This window comes from Ambystoma mexicanum, chromosome 5q (genome assembly GCF_040938575.1).
Source record: "Ambystoma mexicanum isolate Mex_15411 chromosome 5q, UKY_AmexF1_1, whole genome shotgun sequence".
Taxonomy (NCBI): Eukaryota; Metazoa; Chordata; class Amphibia; order Caudata; family Ambystomatidae; genus Ambystoma; species Ambystoma mexicanum.
Genome location: NC_090933.1, coordinates 917,782,655 through 917,797,578, shown reverse-complemented (window position 1 = coordinate 917,797,578; position 14,924 = coordinate 917,782,655). Strand labels below are relative to the sequence as shown.

The following is a 14,924-nucleotide window of genomic DNA, read 5'->3' as shown; positions in this document are numbered from 1 at the left end:
CTTGGATGTGGGCTGGTTCTTCGAGGGGATAGAGAAGCGATATTGCCTTTGGAGCAGGCAGCAGGCCTGTTTGTCAGAGGGTAAACCCATGGTCTGCCACTTCCTTTCAGCACCTCTGCACTTGCGTTTTAGAGATGCTCGATCAGAGTCGTACCAACTGTTGTTCTTGGTGCAGGTTTTAGCCAGATCCTAATGGCAGAGGCAAGGATGTCAAGGGTGTTAGAGATAGCGAGGTGCAGGTTAGCAAGAACAAAGTCAGATGGAGAGCCAGGAGCAGGGGTTTGAGGGGGGATGAAGGTGGAGGCAAAGGCAGCAACTGACCCCTTCATCTGTTGCTGACACTCACAGTGTGTGCCTCATCTTGACCTGCCTACTCTTGGCCACTGAACACCAGTGTACCCTTCTGCCTCTGAGAACACGCATGCCCTAGATTAGGGAAAGACTTCTAAAGTATGAGGCATGTGTGAAGAAAAAATAAGTGTTGCAAAATATTTACTTGCTATGTGTTGGTGCTGTAACTGTATATTCCTGAAACAAAGTAAGTTACAAGTGTTACAAAGTTATTACTTACCTGTGAATTGCATACTGCCATTCTGAAAAGTATTACGAAGTTACTCACTTACTTTTGAATTGGATTCCACTATTCTAGAAAGTAAAATTGTTAGTATAACTGCATCATTGCTTGAAATAGAATAAGTGTAACAGGTTACTACTACCAATAGGGTCTGCTTACCTTGAATTGAATACTGCCATTCTAAAAGTGTAATATTGTGGTTTTACTCCCCTTGAATTGCACACTGCTAATTTAAATGTGTTTATACTTTGGTTTACTTACCATAGGTATTGTGTTGGTTTTTATATTGTGTTTATGACTTATAATAGTAATTACCTTTTCGAAAAGAATTCTTGTTGACTGTGTATATATACAATTAACCATTATGTATACAATACATCAGTTTATATGTGTTTCCTTGGAACATATGTATGCTACAAGTTCTTTGTACCTTCGAACAACCCTCTCTCCGTCCTAAAATAAGCCTGGCTGCTCTGTCATTGCTACCATAATATCATGTGGTACAGGCCTATAGTAAGAGTTGGAGTTTCTGTACTGCCCAAGGTATAGTTTTATAAAGCCGCTTTAGGTGGACTTTAGAAAAACTGTCCTAAAAGTAGCCATGGCATTTAAGGCATTTTGGCCAGGTGCCAAGCTTGAAGATATGCTTAATGCAGCCGACTGGTCCCGTGAGCACGACTTCCACACATTCTATTGCAAATGTATTGTGCATGCTGCAACCATGATGGTTTCTAATCAGAAGCCTCCATGCCATGCAATAGAGTTTTGATTGTTATTCATATTTGTATGACAAAGAAGCAGGATTCTGTTAGTGGCACGATTGGGAGTATTATCCCACCCGTATGTCCCGGTCCCTTGTGCTTTTCCTTCTTTCTTGTAACCAATGAATTTAGTGGAGTCAGCAGTTCTTAAGAGAAGGGAGGATTGGACACTCATCACTGGGGAAAAGATAGCTATGGACTGTTTTGCCATTTCTGTTTTTCTTTATCAAATTAGCGATTGCAGATTAGGGTGGTTGTTCATAAAATGAGAAATTGTGGATTGAGTTACGGAATCTTTAAGGTCAGTAGATGAACGGCGTTTGTGGAAGTCTCATGCAGTTCGGACTAAAGGCATTATGGGAGTGGTAGTTTAAAAACTATATATTTCAACTTCTAAATGCAGCATTTAAAGAAAAAGCTATATTGCTTAATACTCACCAGCATGCCATTATTAGAATCCTGCTTCTCCATCACAAAATTGCTCGGCGCAATCAATATGACATGGTTTTTATTTTTTTGATCATCATTTCTCTTTAATAAATGTGCCTACATTTATTCAAATGAAAAGTTTAGTTTAGAACTTGAATGCCAGAAATGGGGTACACAAGGAACTGGGCTGTTGCAGATGAGGCCAAGCTCCATGTTTACTTTCAGTACAGAAGGGGTACTAGTTGCTTGATGAGAGCATGGAACACACGTTGAGCTGGAGCGCATGAATATCAAGGCAAGATCCATTTACATCTTTTATACAAACTGCATCTCTACTTGTTTTGCAAAATCATATGGGAGACACATGGAGTTCAGCTCCAATCCTCTGGTCTATGCATTCAGACATGGGATGTATATGAAAATTGCAGACGCACGGACATGCAGGAGACAAAAGCAGAGGGGTCCTGGCTGGGTTCACGCACATCATGACAAACTTCGTGTTCACGTCAAAACAAGGCTGCTACTGTGATTGCTGCTGACCTGAGCCACATATCGACAGCCATTCTAATAGCTTGAAAGGGAAATTGCTTCCTTGTTAGTTTTGGCTATTAGGAAAGTGCCACTACCTTTTAACTATTGCATTAGAGTACAGCTAAGGAGAAACTGCATATGAGGAGAGACACAAACCTTTTAGGTGTTTGGCTATTTACCTCCGCATTGACTGTCCATGGCCATTCCCACCCAGTTACTAAAGTCCTGTAAAAACAAGCAGTGGAAAGCCAAAGGTGTTGGCTTGTTTATCAGTATTAGGCAAATGCCAGGCACTGTTATTATATGCGTAGGTACTCGCACTTGCCTTTCCCATGTCTACACAAAAGCCAAAACTGTTGGCAATGCAATGCGTGTTTAACTTTCCATGCTGTCTGCTTGCACAGCCAAGGCTACTAGCCTGCAACTCACAGCATGTTGAGCCAAACTATAGCCCTGTTTTACTGTGTTGTTGTTTTGTCACAAATGACCACCAACGGGGCTCAGAATGAGTAATGTCTGTATTTATTTGTAAAAATCAGAATCAGTAAAGACAGAAAACAGCAAAGCACAAGATAACATACTACCAGGTTATTATAAAAACTAATAACATATCCGGCTGTTAGGAACGGCACGGCCTGAATGTAGTAAAGATGTTGGTTTCTAAGGAGATGTAGGGTAAGTCAAATCCAGGCGCAGGCCTTTTAGCCTATCATTGCTGGATTTAATGAAAGCCAAAGTAAGTAACAATGGGGACAATAATTAACAGTGGGGACAAGAAAGAAGAGGTAGGGTTTAGCACATTTTTACAATACGTTGGGCGTTACACAGAATGGTCCAGCACCACATGGGTGCTCATTTGAAAGTCTCCAACTGATGCTGAGTGTGAAAGAAATATTGAGATCGAAGTGGTCATGCAACGGGTCAAGCTAAACTCTCTGTACATTTGAAAGTCTTCAATAGTTTGAAGTAAATCCAATTGGTCGGAGTCTGGCCGAGGGAGACTAACTGAATCTTGTTTTGGAAAGGGATCTGAGCCCGGAAGAGGGGGATCCAGGGTGAACACCCAAATTGAATACTTTGAATACTAAATAGAACAGTTGCGTGTCGTTTTTTGGTACAGCAGGCCGTCTGCGTCAAGGGACTTGTGAGAAGTAAAGCGACTTGGAAACAGAAGGTCTTGAGTTTTGTGAACTGTGAAAATGGAACTGCATCCTCGTGCTGCAGAAGCCAGAGTGTGCGCTTTGCTCGAGTGAACCGCCTTGCCTCGTGCTGAAAACGTGGGAAAGGGAGGCGAACAACCCAATTATCCTGATTTATCATTTTGTGAAAACTCTCTTTTTTTATGAACTTCACCCCACACTATTTGTAAATTAGTAGTAAGGATTGGCAATTGTTTTGTTTAGTATAGGCCCTATTATGTTGACAAGACTCCACTAGGACTGCCTTCTTTATTATTTGATGGTTCTAGAGTGCTCCCATCTTTAGATTTAGGTTTAGATAGGCATTTATCACAATAATAAAAAGTTCAATAAACACCCTTGAACTGGGGTCACTAGTGTCTGTCTCCATTGCTCACGGGAAAATCTGCAGCTACACACTGCTATTGACTCCATAAGCCGCTCACTCGAAGTTAATGCACAAACGGCAGCAGCTTTGTCGCCATGACAACAATAAACAATAGGGCTGGTAGACCTTCCTGTCATGAAACTTCCGGGGTCACGTGCTCCAATCAGGTCGCAGCGCCCTAGCTGGCAACTCCATAGCAACGAGTCACTCGATTCGGAGAAGACGCCGTAACAATTAAACACAGACACACACACAAGTGCATCTGCATTCTGGCGCCACCTCCCAGGGCTGAATAAGGTAAGCAGAATCACACCGCCCTTTACTAACGGGACACATATTGAGTCATATGCCGACAAGAAGACTTGTGTCTATACACAGCAAACATTCAAAGTAGCATTTTGCATTCTTTAGATAAAAGGTGCGCGGCTTGACACACGCACAAAATGCACCTTTAGCAACTGGATAGTAATGAGGGTTGTATATTTCACAGGCCCGCAGACCGCAGGGAACCATACCAGGAACGACCACGGCATTCCGGGGGCAACGTGACCAGACAGCTATTCACCTGCAGGTACAGCTCTGACCTGCTTTTTTGCTTATCTCGTGTATGCTCTACACCAGCAGCTGCAGTTAATACACAGTGGTACATGAGTTTTCTTGCAGAGCTGTAGGAGTTTGCCACTGGACCAGTTCTAAGAAGGAGACGATATTCTGCACTGCCTGGGATGTTTTTCCAGCCACCTCCCCAGGCCTCTCCACGATTCTAGAAGTTGGGACCTACTGCCAGGTAACTCACCAGGGCCCCACAATTTTCCAAAATGGCGCCACCACTTTTCATAACTCCCATGACCAAACCCCTTGGCAATCTTTAACCCGAGCCCTTTCTGTCTCTTTTGTCTCACTACTATAGGGACAGGAGTCACAAGAATTACAACAAGGGACTCTGGATCACCCTTTTGAGAACTTTTGGGAATACAAAAGTGTAACGGCAGCCGCACACTAGGTTGAGGGACGGCATAGGACGCCAGACCAGACACAACCCAAGACTTGGGCTCAAGCTATCGGCAGGTAAAAGTTACTACTGATACAGCAGAGGTTTTCATTCTCACAGCATTACGTCAGACACACACTGACTTACATTGAGAGAGGGAATCGAAAAACCTTCCTTTTTTCTTATCTTTTTCATATGCATACAGGGTCTTCAAATAAGACGTCCTGATGAAGGCGGACGAACAATAAAGTAGATTGACTGCCGAAACGTGGAAAGTTTGGTTGAAAACCAAGCCCCACATAGGCAAAGAATTCTTTTACCAGATACGACCCAGATACGTGGATAAAGCAAAGCCCCAGAACAATTCTTAGAACCCTCACTAACCCCTGCCTCGTCTTCCAAAGCTGAATAATTACAAGGAAATGAAATAGGGAGCTTTTTTCAAGATATCTACTATAGGGGGTCAAATCAGGGAACTGAATTCAAGCTTTGGGCCACCGCTAGTGGGGCCTGCCCCACAGTTTGAAGACAACTGCTTTAAGCTCTGAAGGGATGACCGTTCCACATATCTGGGGGTCCTTCCTGTGAGGATCACTCAGGAATGCTATCAAAATATTCCTGTTCGGAATAACCAACAGACAACCAGACACATCTTACCCCATGCTGACAAGCCATCAACTCAGCAGATGCTCATGGGGTTTTTCAGAGGAAATGCCAAAGCACAAGCTTGAATTGAAAGATTATCTAGGTTTTAATGTGTATTTGAAATATCATTAATAGAGAAAATAACAGAATACAATACCAAAAGGTAAAAAGGACTGTTTCACAGATTCTAGGTTGTGCAATTAGTTTGTGGGAGGTACGTAGAGTTTTGAACTAAGCATCTAGATCTCTTATTAGGTTTACTTTCTTGATTGCAAAATGTTTTCTTGAGAAAGAGGCAAGTTGAAGGGATCGTTTTTCTAACAATATTTATACTTCGGTACTTGCTGAAAATAGGATTAAATCAAATGTTAAAAATGCTTACCTCAGTAGTGGTTCCAATATCAGCAGATGGGCTGTAGGTACTGGTATCCGGTGGAACTGTACCAACGCTACTTCGAACTGGAGAGCTAGGAGCTGGCCCTGGCATGGATTCTGAGCACGAGGAACTCTGATGGAGAACTCCTCTCCGTTGAATTGTATTCCAGACCCTGTTCATGGTATCTGCAAGTTCATATAACAGACGCACCTACAAAGAAGGTAGAAGTAGCAATTAGCGCATTGTATGGCAACGAAGTCACAGTCCGAGGATTGTGAACATTACAGAAGCAGAACTAAACACAGACTATAACCGAACCCTAGATGTGGGCCTTCTGGGGTGCACTCTCCCTGATGGAGTAAGTGTGGACTGGACGTCTGATGATCAGGTGCAAAAACATTCATTCAGTGTGTGATCAATTCTTCAAAGTCCTGAGCACTGCCTTTAATCCAGCTCGCTCTCCTTTTACACCGGCATTATGTGGGTAAGAAGCCATCCTAAAGTGAATATGGATATGATAGGGATTGCTACTTTTAAGTAAAGTGTAAAAAGATCATATTTGTAACAATGTGTATATGTTGATCAACAAATATTGTGTGCCTATACATCTACATTTAATTCGCCAACCCCACAAAATATTGACATAAAATTGCTCGATGGCAATGTCAGAACATAAAACAAATCCCAAAGTCTTATGCAGATGACAGCTCGACTGCCCAAAGTCAGGAAGAACCCCCTGGAATCTGCTCCGAGCAGAATGTCAGTAAAATGGCTAGCTGAAACCAAATGCCTCCATAGCCAAGCCATTTTGCATCAACCCGCCAGACCATTGCAAATGCAGAACCTTCTTAGAGACCTAACCCACCAACTGAAACACCCATTCAGCAACCGATGGCCACAAGAAATGCAGACAAACCTCCCTTATAATACCATCAGTCGTACTTCTGGGGCAAGGTTTAACCTGCGTCCGCTTGAACAAACTGTAATTTGCTACCTTTATGTAGTTTTGGAAGTCTGCTAGATTGGGAATGCAGTGCACATAGTAGAATATGTAAGGAATGTAGGCCAGTTTATGAGCCATGAAGTAAGACTGACATTGGGTCCATATTGCAGGAACATCGTCCTATGGCAAGGTTCAGTCTTCTATTCCCATGTACTGTACACCGGAAATATCACTGCAGACCCACACGGCCATCCTCTGCACTTTAATCCTAGATCTAACAATTACATAACAAGGTCTTTTCTCACATGACCTTATTCCGCTATCAGCTGTAAGAACAACTTCATATGCCCAGGTTAAGACTCACAGGCTCAGCATCACATGCCTGCATACTAACCCACATACCAGGAACAGAATCAAATGCACTTCAAGGTCGCATGGACGGGAAAATATGCCCACCTTTAGACAGATTTCAGAAATTGTTCCACATGTCCAGGTTAACCCTCACATGGCTACATACGGCACTGCACAAATAGGTACACATGGTGTGCTGGACTCTACACTGATCCCAGACATTTGCAATGGCATTCTTCAAAATGCTGTGCTTGGTACAACAACGTAATCATAAATAAACGTTGCTCCTACTCACCTGAAAGGTCAGCAGCTTACAGTAGCAGAAGCCCCCTCATTCACAACACAGGACACGAATAGTTAGTAGTGCAAACGTCCCTACACAAGATGTCCTGTGCAAGAAGCAGCAGCAGTGCGCACGTTACTCCCACACAACAGGTCCATCCTAGGTAACAGCAGTGCAAGCTCATCTCCGGCACTACAGCTAAGGCACAGATAGACGGTGGTGCACTGAAAGTTTCCCTCACACAAGAGGTGAAGCTCAAGTAGCAAGAGTAAAGCTTTCCCTCCAATAGAGCAGGGACCATTGCAGGCAGCAAGAGGGCACGGTTCCCTTCCATGAAAAGGACACAGCACAGAGCGTCCCTCTCACCTCACTCCTACAGCACACGTAGTAGCAATGAAAGGTGTAAGTGTCAGCAGTGCACAGCTCCCACCCACAGGACACATACAGCATCAGTGCAAATGTCCATCCCACAGAGTTAGAGCACAGCTACCAACAGTATAAACATACCAGCAGCGTAAGCTTCCATTACATCAAGTAACTCACACCCAGCTCCTCCTACCATGGCAGACACGCTTAAACTGGACCCTGGCATACTTTTGCCCCTCGAACCCCACACCGCCCTCTGTTCAAGCCCCAATGTGCCTACTGCTTGGCCAGAGCTTGCACCAGAAACATTGCTTCTGTCACCGGTCACCTACTGAACCACCCAAGCAATCTACGCATGTGGCACCAACGAGCCAGACAACCACATCCCTTCCTAAACCCCACCCTCGCTTCAGTATAATGGTTCATGGGAGCACGTATGCGATCAATCGCATTGAGGTGGATAGACTTTTATGGCTGCCTATCTGCCGCTTTCTTTTGAATACCGGAAACAGCAGTAGGACTTCAGAGTTCAGAGGAGTGGGAATGCATGGGCTGTCAGAACTTTTTATGCGAACCTGATCAAGAAACGTGTCGAGGCCCCTGCCCCATCATCCGTTCTAAAATGAGATCACCGTCATACCCTGCCCATCCCATGACATGTTTTCCCCAAGCAACCCTAACCCACCACACTGCCCATCCCTCGAAGTGCTTCTCTTTTCCTGACACAATTCTCTTCAAGAACGATTTGGTGTGTTGCACCATAACGCCTTTTTGCGGCTTCACAGAATTGCAAATAACAGACATTACAATGAACCAAGTCGGTCTTACTAATGTAGTCTTTCATCTAATGTATTGAGTGAATATTGTGTGCACTTTTATAGAAATGTATTTTCCGAAAGAGCACTTTATTTTTTACAGAATGACTAATTGAATGTGGAAGGATAAAAGGCAGAGCGAGCCTTTGAACCTTTATATTCAAACATATGGTTACACTCGTGTATGTGAACCTGGCTCTGTGGGATGAATCCATTTCATTATCAGTGGCAAATGTGTTCTCTTGTGATGCACAGCTATAACCTGTGTGAGACGTTGGATAATATCATTGTGGAGTATAACATTTCAAAAGCCCACAGAAATCTGTAATGCAGACGAACCACTGCCTGTGTTTCTCAGCTTACACATCCAGTGAGAAGCAGTAGTGATGAAGCAATAATAATAATAATAATAATAATTTGGCATTTATGTAGCGCTACGAACCCTCAGGTATCTGAGCGCTGCTTATTATTACCCACGGTGTGTGGTGCTCATTTATCGAACTCGGAAGGATGAAAGGCTGAGTTTGGCCCTGCCAGGATTCGAACCTGCGTTAGCAGGCTCTGCACGATGCCAAAAGCGAGCGCTCTACTCGCTGTGCCACTTGACCGGCAATTCACTTGACCGGCAATTCACACAACAGTTCACAGAAAAGATTTCAGGTTGTACTGCAGGACCGGTTTGGGCGCATGTTTACATTCGTGTACAGTACTTGAGATTGCTGTAACCTGCCTCTGGGAATAGAGAAGACCAGGCTCTTAACATGGTTGAAAATGAGGTTTATTGAAATGCGGTTTCTTCACTGGGGTTCCTATCGGCCTCAGTGGTGGGAGAGAGTAAGGGAGATAGCTTCCTCTTCTTTTCTTCACCATTGTGTTATCTTTCCTTCTTATAGGGCCTCGTCTGAAGCGTCTTCCTGCTACAAAGGAGGAAGGGGTTATGACACATTGTATCCTTTAGGCTGGGTTGTATAGCGAATAGGGTTGAAACAGTAATTCCTGCCCGTTTTACTTCGTTCTGGTTCCCAAACCTCTGCAATTTCGGCCTAGCCCCCTTCTCTTGAAATCCTGCCGCCAGTCTGTCATGCCATGACACCTGCCCCGTATTTCCCCCTGAATCCCAAGTTTGTGCCCACACGCCAGAGTCCATTCTGGTACAATCGCCCCGCGGACAGGCTCTGCTGCGCATTCCCATCTGTGTCTGGTCATGGCACAGCATCCCCAAGCAGCCATGGTTCAATTCAGGACACTCTTCGTCCGTTCAGCCGGCAGCGTCCGCTGGGAAGACTCTCGGTCAGATGGACCTGTTACTCTTGGGATTTGTCGGGGTTTGTCAAATGTATACGTTCTGTCATCCCGGCCTCATGCTGGCTGTGTTTGGGCGGCTCCGGTGACTGCTACAGCGACGTCCACCCCCTCACGTTTCCTTATGGGTTATTTACTGATGTAAAGACTTGCCCCATAAAAGTCTGCTTTATAAAATCACCTGCTTTTAGTCTTTGCTTGTCACAGATTGAAATCTTGTTGATATACATGATGTGAATGAAATGTAGTGTCACAAAAACATGAAGACGTTTTTGTGCATTTAATGTGCAAATACCATGATCTAGCTAGGGTTCCAATGTTGAAAAGATATGTTTGTGATTCATTTTACTTTGCAGAAAGCACAGATTTAAAAGCCAACTACGGCTTTGGAATACATACGTGGCATCTCAATGTTAATTAGCAACAACTGATGCCCAATAGAAGCTGCAACTGTTCAGAGGATAGAGTCCCTCCCAGGCATCATTCATCATGATTGAAAAGACACAGTAACCAGGGTTTGAAATCTCTGGGAGCTATTTAGCTCCTGGTTATACCCTAGAAGAACCTGGTTGACTTGACTCCAATAGCTACATGTGGTGCCCAAGGACAGCTAATGCCATGCAAACACACACAGGTGAAATTAACTCAATGTTTGAGAATATGTATAAATGAGCATTAGGACACATCTAGAAAACATTTAAAGCATAATGGATCAAATATGAAGAACACAAAGTTTTAGTTTGCATCTCATATGGGATTCAAAGTGGTGTCACGCCATATAATAGAATAGCTCCTGGTTCCCCAGTGATAGGTGATATCCAGTACCCAGGAGCTGCTTTTAGCTAATCAAATCCTTATTTCGATCCTTCAGTAACTGCTCCCAGTGTGTGGGAAGGCTGGGAACACTCCACAAAACACCTTAATAAACGAGTAAATGAATCATAGAAGCACATCTAGTGCAAGGAAACCTCTGAAGAAAAGAACACATGTTATGGTCGTTTTCCTTAGTGCTCATGGCAATGCACTCAATCAATGGACACACACTCGGGAACTTACATTTTATTTCATTCTGGCAATTGGTTTAAACATTCAACCTTATGTAGCAATTAAAACAAAATATATATTCAATCTAACAACATTATTAATTCATAGAAAAACACAGCATAATATCAACTATATCAGTATTCTAAATTCATAAAAACAATTCCAACAATAGAATCATTTGAAATCCAATGTAGAAAATGATAATTCAACAGCATAATAATTCATAGACTAACACTATACCAGTATTTTTAATTCAATACATTTTTCCAACAACAGAACCATTTAAAATCCAGCGTAGAAACGGTAAAACCGCAGTAGTCAAAGATGTTACATTTCCTGATGATTTTCTACACCCAAACTGTTCTGTCACAAGCTGATTTTCATCATGTACGCAATATCTAAACCACATATTTCTTATAACTGACAGACTTTAAAATTCAATGCACCAGTGTTTTACTGTCTCAATATGGGAGAGATAGAATCTGCGCAGTCTTTTACATCTCAGGATGTTAAATCACGCACCTACCACTTCATTAGTTAAAACTAGATTACATTTAAATCATAAACAATGCATAGTGACTCTTCTAGCTGGGAAGCATATTAAGTATCTAGGTATGCAGTTATAGGGTTTAATCGCCATAAAGGGTAGCGAGTAAAGTCGATATGAAACCAGATTTTGTCTAGTTAATATCCAGTCATTTACCCATAATTTATTTTTAATCTTATCTGGGTTGGCGTTCAAGCCCATTTTGTCAGCCTCTAGTGAAGATAACAGCACATTGCAGTAAGAAATCCATATACTTAATGGCTTACAAGAGTTATCCTCCAACAATTTATGTAGACCACCCAAAAGTGAATTTAGAGGAGGATTCAGAATACTCTGTATAATTTTTAATGAACTTAAATTTATGTTGTCTACTCCTCGAACACAAAACAGGATGTGTGCAGCATGCTCTAATGGGAATTTAAAACATTTTGTGACAAGACAAGTAATGTGGAGAGCACACCCCCAAAACGTGCATGGATTACTTATAGTTCAATCCGCTTTTGTATTTTTTAAGTGTTTTGACAAAAAATACTACACATATGAAAAAGCACGACAGTAGGAATCCCAATGCTGGGTGCTTCACAATTTAGAAAAAAGTGAGTGAAGGTTACAGTGGGGACAATAGCACAGGGAACAGACACACAACATACTGGGTGTGCACTGCACAGTGGAGTGTAACGGGGGTCCTGCCCAGCCCTGGTATGGGAGGGGTTGGTCTCTCCGAAACAGACCGGGGGAAGGGGAGTAGAGTGGGATAGGTGGAAGCACACAACCAGTCCAAGGGTGCAAAGGGAGGAGGAAATCCAGAACCAGCCGATGTGTCAGAAGGAGAGTCCAGAACGACCCAGAGGAGTGGGCTGGGAGTAGCAGCCCAGGAGTGGGAGGTGGTCGGAGAAGCCCAGAACCAGTTCAGGGGTGCGAGGGGAAGGGGTTGAGTGGGAACCCACAACCACCCAGAGGTGGAATAGGGGAGCACAAAACCAGCTCAGGGTTGGGAGGTGAGGGGATGAGCCCAGAACAAGCCCTGGAATTAGAGGGGGGAGGTCAGAACCAGTTCAGGGGTGGGATTGGTTGGGGGTGAAGGGAGACGTCCAGGACCAGCCGGTGTGAAGGAAGGGGTTAATAAATAGCCCAGGGCGATGGGAGGCAGACCTGTGGCTGATGCACTTGTCCAAATTGCTTCCCATTCTTAGTTGGCCATCCTTGTACAGCACACAACTATGTAGACTATTTCTGATGACAAACTCTGCTAGTATTATTCCATATACACTAATTTCATGTATTGTGCATTCTGCTGTCATTAACAAACGAACAGATTCTTTCAGAAAGTTATTAAACCGAAATAGTGCAAACAACACAAATAAATAGTACAGTTAAAAAAAATGCATGCAAAAAGCAGGCTCCTTCGAAGCAAGCTGTGCGCTGTATCAGAAAAAGCGTGCACTGTCCAGCTCAATAGCCTCCAGAAATATTCGTTTCCAATACTCAGAGAACATAATGTTTAACTTTCTTGACTTCATTCGAGGATATTTACACAAGACTTAGTAAAGAAGCATTAATCACTGAATGTGTATGACAACATATTGCCATCCACTGTATCAAGCCAGGCCAGGAAAAATGCAAACACAATCTATATACGCAGACACACAGCTGGACACCATACTTACCGCACAAAAAGCGAAATTCCCATAGTTATACGAAGTTTGAGCCCCAGGCCACGTCCAGGCTCTGAAGCTGGCTTCTTATGTGGGCAGAACAGATGCATAAAGCACTGTTGTCAATCTAGGTTTGATGAAAAACAGGGCTGGAGTTTTGGACTTTTCTCCAAGATGAAAAGTCTCAGAGCTCACTCTGCTTTTAATAGTTCAAGTGTTGGAATTTTACTCGACACGATCCTTACTGGAATATATTTTTTCTTTTTATTCAAGGTTTGCAATGTGAAGCATTCTGTTTTTGTTTATATGTATTTTTTAATACAATTACGTAATGTCATTTTTTCCCTCTCAGAATGCCTCCTGTATTTCATCGAAGAACTGAGGGGAAGAGCAGTCGGCTAATGAAAAGAATATCTTGGAATATGTAAGTGAGCTTTACAATATTAATGTATGGATGGAGGAGGTTTCACATAACCAAACCAAGCTGGAAAACAATACAGAGAGAGAGGGGGATGGGGTCGGGATGGGGCGCAGATGCAGACTACAGCACAAGAGACATAGAAATCTAAGAAATCTAGGAAATCAGGAGTGCGGGAGCAAACGAAAACCAAGCCTCAGTATTGCTGCTCCCAAAGCTAATCTACAACGCCAAAGTAGTGCTGGACATGCTGCACAATACAATGTGGCCACCACATCCAGAAAGGGCACATCAGGGACACCATCAAACTTACTATGCCTTGGTGTCAACAGGAGACTAAACTCATTGAGCCGAAGAAGCAGCAAGATAGAAGTTGCCATTTGTACCTACCCAAGTCAGAAAGAACAGCATTTTAAAGATGCCTGGACAGAATTACATTACCAAAGCTAAGGGTGAGGAAGCAAGGACAGAGAGTGTACAGGAATAGCATAGTCTCAGAGGTGTCTCGGAATTAAATAAGGCACAACGACTCAGACACGAAACAGGCTGCGTAATGACCGCCTCGTTCTGAAACCTCGATGACTAAATCATGTCTCGTATCAATGCGTTGATTAGCAAGGCAGAGTTGAGGAGCACCTGGAGATCACCAGCAGCTAATGGTGACCATTAGTGTGTTTCCCTTATTGCAGCCATACAAGATCAAAGAGTCCCCAGAGCTGATCAAGAAGGCAAAGACCATCGAGAATTGGCTGCAATCGCAAGTCTGAACAGCTCTGAATCTGCTTGGCTATAATGGCGGATTCATTTTACATTTGATTTGCGTGACATTAATTTATTTTACTTAGTAAAGTGCCACATGCAAAGCGAGAGGGAGTGACAAAATTCGAGCAACAAAAGTAGAGAGGAACGGTGAGGGCAGGACTCCATGAGGAGTTGAAAAAAAGAAAAAGGATGACAATGTATTACTAATATAGTGCGAAAAGAGTATCAACGCATGGCATAGGTAGAACATACATGGAAAGAGATGTTTATGCTTTATGCCAGAGTTCACTTTTGTCTGGATTCAATACTTTGAGCAACTCCCTTTGCTGCACTCAACATACACTTCAGACATTGGCTTGTTTTATTTCTTCAAAAAACACCCAATGTTGTACTGCGGCAGTTCTCCAAAGCAATAAAGGCATGCTCCTGTGAAGAAGAAGGAGGCCATTAAACTACTGAAGTTGGCATTGTTGGTACAATCTTTATTTATTTTGGCTTTTGCAATGTGCCATACAGCAAGGGTGGCTTTAACGGGCTACTAGTAGTCTGGATTGTGGAAGCGGGT

At 43.1% G+C, this 14,924-nt stretch overlaps 1 protein-coding gene across 8 annotated transcripts in view; it reads right to left on the bottom strand.

Annotated features, from left to right (window-relative positions):
- The window catches only part of VPS13B (vacuolar protein sorting 13 homolog B), a 3,421,660-nt gene that overhangs the window by 1,390,440 nt on the left and 2,016,296 nt on the right, over positions 1 to 14,924 (bottom strand). For all 8 annotated transcript variants that reach the window (XM_069621427.1, XM_069621422.1, XM_069621424.1 and 5 more), the window contains exon 25: positions 5,880 to 6,083. In XM_069621427.1, the coding sequence (XP_069477528.1) occupies positions 5,880 to 6,083 (204 nt within the window). The remainder of the gene's footprint in view (positions 1 to 5,879; positions 6,084 to 14,924) is intronic.